Below are 4622 nucleotides of genomic sequence, written 5' to 3' on the forward strand. Positions count from 1 at the left end.
TTTTTTTTTTTTTTTTTTTTCCTTCTGTCTTTTCCTTTATCTTCATTTTTATTTAAATATTCTTCCCTGTTTGTAATGAGAGTTCATGTACCACGACCTTGCTCCACGCGTGGATGAAAGAGTCTTGCAACGTGTGGCTCGCCAGCAGGGCTACGTAGGACCCAACAGATTGGATTCCCTCCAACAACAACAACAACAACAACGAGAAGAACAAACAGAGAGATGGGAAGAAGAAGTAAATAAAAGTAATGATCTTCCACTTCATCTAGCCTCCACACCAGAGGATGTACTGCGTGCCTACCCGCCTCCTCCAGCAAACTTTACAGGAGAAAAGGATACGGCGAAACGTTCTTCTCTTGTTCAAGAGGAAGAGATTGGAAAGGCATCACACAAGCGACCACGAAGTGTCAATGAGACTCATAGCCCTAACACCACAACAACAGCAGCAACAATAACGACAACAACTGATCAGTCGCAAGGTAATTTATCATCTAGTTTTACTCCATATATGCATTTTGCCCCTTCATTTGAGCGTACCGATTACTTGGGCCGATCCTTCCTGACACCACCGCCGTCTATGCGGCCACTGGAGCAGGAATGCCGTCCACCACGTCAATTAAAAGGCAGTTGGGGTAAACATACGGCTGGTATTCAACAACTGCAGTGGGTTCCACCAATGGGACATCTTCTCTTTGCCGCTGATCTCAAAGGTGAGGTGCGGCTACATGATGCTATGGCATCCCGTAAGTGTATTGCCACCTTTGTGGCTCACACACAACCAGTGAAATCATTGGAAGTAACACCAGATGCAACTACGATGTCTACAGGTTCTGTAGATGGCACAGTGGCGATGTGGGATGTGGAACGTGGTGTTTGTCGTGGTGTACTGACAAACACAGAAGGACTTTCATGTGTACAACACTTACATCACCCATTTGATCCCGCCTCTCTCATTCTTGCAGCGTTAGATCGAAAAGTAGTCTTGTATGATGTACGTGTGAGTCAACAACGATACCAGCGGGAATACACTGGTCATATGGGTACTATTTTTAATCTTACCTTGTTGAGTGGTGGTAAAAAATTGCTAACTACAGCAGAGGATAAGACGTTACGTACATGGGATTTCCGAGTTCCTGTTCAAATTAAACAAATAGCAGATGTTTCTATGCACGCCATCACACACGTGGTGCGTCATCCAACAGAGGATATGCTGGTAGCACAATCACTAAATAATCAGGCTCTTGTTTTTGCGGATAGTGGCGGTGGTCAAGTACGGTTACTGCGAAATCGTGTATTCAGTGGTCATACCATCTCTGGTACACGGTGTCAACTAGCCTTTAGTCCAGATGGACGTTATCTGTCAAGTGGTGATATTCATGGTAAACTATTTATTTGGTCGTGGGCTACAGCAGAGTTGGTGCGTTCCTTTGCAGCACACACACAGATGTTGGCATCACACAGATGGCATCCCGTGGAACCATCACGCGTTGTCACTTCTGCGTGGGATGGAACCATAAAAAATTGGAGTTGATTTGTTGTTTTTTTTTTTTTTTTGTTACTCTTTTTCTATATATATATATATATATATATATATATATGAGTCCTATTTCTCTTTCTGTATGTTTTTATTGTTATTTGTGTGTATTCAGAGAGAGAGTGGGATGGATGTGATGATGTGGCAATGATATAATGGATGAAGAGCGATATATGAGAAAGAGAGTATCAGTAATACTATGCTAGTTTGTAGTACTTGCTGTACCGGAAGAAAAAGGGAATATATATATATATATATTTGTTTCTCCACATACGGGGAGTTGAAACTTAATCACATCTCTTTCTCTTTTTCTCTTTCTTTCTCTTCATTTGTGTCTATCTGCCTTATGTATATGTGAAAAACGGAAAAGAATTTAAAAAAAAAAAAAAGGAGAAAGCAGAAGGAAATCGGATATCTAAGTGCAAGAGGGAGAAAAGAAGGACTCGCACTTCCTACAGCGAAAACGAAAAGGGAAAGGAAGCAAGAGCAATAGAAAGGGTACCTTTACTATCCTTTTTTTTTCTTTTTTCTTTTTTCTTTTTCCTTCACTGGTCCACAGGAGTTCACACTGTAGGGAACACACAAAACACAGAAATCTACGCACGAACGCATATACAGAAAAAGGAATAAACAAAAAAGAAAGAAAGAAAGCAGCGCCAAGGAAAGGGTGAAGAAAGAAAAGAAAAAAAAAGGAAAAATAAAGAAAGAGAACATAGTAAGAAGAAAGACAAAAAAAAGAAAGAAATCAAGAAAGACGTAAAGAAGAAGAAGAAGAACTAGAAGTGAAACATCTTTAAAAACAAAATACAAAAAGAAGCCAGGTAAAAAAAAAAAAGAAGAGAGAGAAAAAATGGCAAACAGTAAAAAAACGCAACAAGAGATTGATCGTCTGGTACGACGTGCACAGGATGGCGTTGAGAGTTTTGATGACTTGTATGATAAGTACCTTAAAGCCGGATCTCAAACATTAAAGGAGCGATTTGAAGGTGAACTCAAGAGGGAAATCAAAAAGGTGCAGCGATTCCGTGAGAATATTAAGGTATTTATTTCCAATCCGGAGGTGAAGGACACTAAAATGCTTGAAACATCTCTGAAGAGCATAGAGGAAAGAATGGAACTCTTCAAGACATGCGAACGTGAAACCAAGACAAAGGCATTCAGTAAAGAAGGACTCGCTGCCGGTTCTCCAAATGAAACACTTCAAGCTCAGAGAGAGACTTCTTTAAAGTCCACAATGGAAGATATGCGAAAACAGATTGATATTCTTGAGTATGATCTGGAACGAGATGCACGCGGTCATAATAGTGGACGAACTACGAAGGGTACTCCCTCTGCTGTTCTTGCGCGTATGCGAAAGTTGAAGTTTCACTTAGACAAACTTGAGTTAGTACTCAAGGCAGTAACAAACGGAAGTGCGGATCTTGACCGTGTACGTGATATTGAAGGGACGATGCAGCGACTTTTACAGAATGAAACGAATAGCGATGAGGAGGACGAAGATGAGGATGAAGAAGAAGAGAACCTTTACAGTGGATTTGATCTGGAGGATAGCCGTACTCAAGAGAAGCGTCGCAGTGGAGGAGGAGGAGGAGCAGATGAGGATTCGGCAATTCTTTCCGGTTCTGCGCAGGATCTAGGTAAGAAAACCCCGGGCTCCGGGTCCATCCCAACAGCCTCCACCTCCGCCATCACGAGTACATCGGCGAAGAAGACAACACCACCAACAACCGTCAGTAAATCTGATTCCGTGAAAAGACTCTCCACAACACAACCAAGCCCAAAAACACAAACACCGGGAGGTGGTAATACTTCCATCTCTTCTACATCTGGTGGGAAACCAATTTCAAGTAGAGATATGCAAATGGATATGTGGGATGAAAATGAAGATTTATTGGATGATGAAATGGATAAGGCAAATGCCGATACCTTTGGGGATGATGCGATGGAGTTAACAGGTACGGGTTCGTTAGCGGATATGGCGAAAGCCACCGCCACTTTACCAAGAATGGGTGATTGGGAAAAAGGACGTCCGGCAAGTCTTGCCTCACCTCCTTCAACAACTATGAAAACACAAACAAATGAACAAACCGTACAACCACCAGTCTCTGCAGCAACGACTGCCGCCACAACAACCACTACTACACAAGCCGTAAAAGCGGCTAATACTACGACTACGACTATTACTGCTACTGCTGGTGCTACCCCTACTGCCAATACTGCTGCTGTTTCCCCACGGACAACAAAATCAATGGCCACAACACCACCAGCAGCGACAGCCACTGCTTCTCAACGTGCTTCTGAGCAGAAACAGCAAACCACTGCGAATTCCTCATCTACTGCTGTTGCGGGTGCTACTAATACTACTACGGCAAGTTCGAATCAAACCGCTATAAGTTACGATAAGAATATAATGCTTGACCTTGTTGATATGTCTTTAGCCAATTTACCTCACACACAAGATGTCGACCGACAGCGTCCTTTTGAGCCATCTAATCCTACTGTATGTCCTTCTTATTACCCACAACAGGTACTCCCGGCGTTGGCATCCCCAGACATCTACCGTGAGTTTGAGCTGGAGACACTCTTCTTCATCTTTTATTATCATCAGAACACATATCAACAGTATTACGCAGCAAAACAGATTAAATCAAAATCTTTCCGCTACCATAAAGGGCTTAACACTTGGTTCCAGCGTAGTGGTACACTAAAGGAGACGCAAGGAGATGGTGAACGCGGTTCATTCCTTTTCTTTAATTACGAAGATACATGGCGTATGGAAGAGAAGGAAGACTTCACGTTTAACTATAAGTACTTAGAGGATGAGTTGCGTTGATTGATTTATTTATTTATTTATTTATATATATTTATATATAGGTCTGTGTGTGTGTGTGTTTGTAGTTATCTTTTTTGTTAAATTCATTTTTTTCTCGTCACACTTTATAAGGATATATGCATGTGGTTTCGTTTTTTTTTTCTTTTTTTTTTTTTATTATTCCATCACGTTAGCACTGTTGATATTGCAAATTTGTTCGTACAAATACCATCTATCATTCTTTTGTATATATATGTATATATATATATATATATA

The 4622-nt window shown here is 41.2% G+C and overlaps 2 protein-coding genes across 2 annotated transcripts; both read left to right on the forward strand.

The window, feature by feature from the left end:
- Positions 1-85: 85 nt before the first annotated feature.
- On the forward strand, positions 86-1531 carry TM35_000111640 (uncharacterized protein; the record flags this gene model as incomplete). Its single annotated transcript, XM_029024873.1, has 1 exon — positions 86-1531. One exon carries the CDS (start codon positions 86-88, stop codon positions 1529-1531), a length of 1446 nt encoding a protein of 481 aa, XP_028883696.1.
- An 853-nt stretch (positions 1532-2384) lies between these two features.
- Positions 2385-4367, forward strand: TM35_000111650 (CCR4-NOT transcription complex subunit 3; the record flags this gene model as incomplete). Its single annotated transcript, XM_029024874.1, has 1 exon — positions 2385-4367. One exon carries the CDS (start codon positions 2385-2387, stop codon positions 4365-4367), a length of 1983 nt encoding a protein of 660 aa, XP_028883697.1.
- Positions 4368-4622: the final 255 nt, after the last annotated feature.

This window comes from Trypanosoma theileri (genome assembly GCF_002087225.1).
Source record: "Trypanosoma theileri isolate Edinburgh chromosome Unknown TM35_Tth_11_V1, whole genome shotgun sequence".
In the NCBI taxonomy this organism is placed as follows: domain Eukaryota; phylum Euglenozoa; class Kinetoplastea; order Trypanosomatida; family Trypanosomatidae; genus Trypanosoma; species Trypanosoma theileri.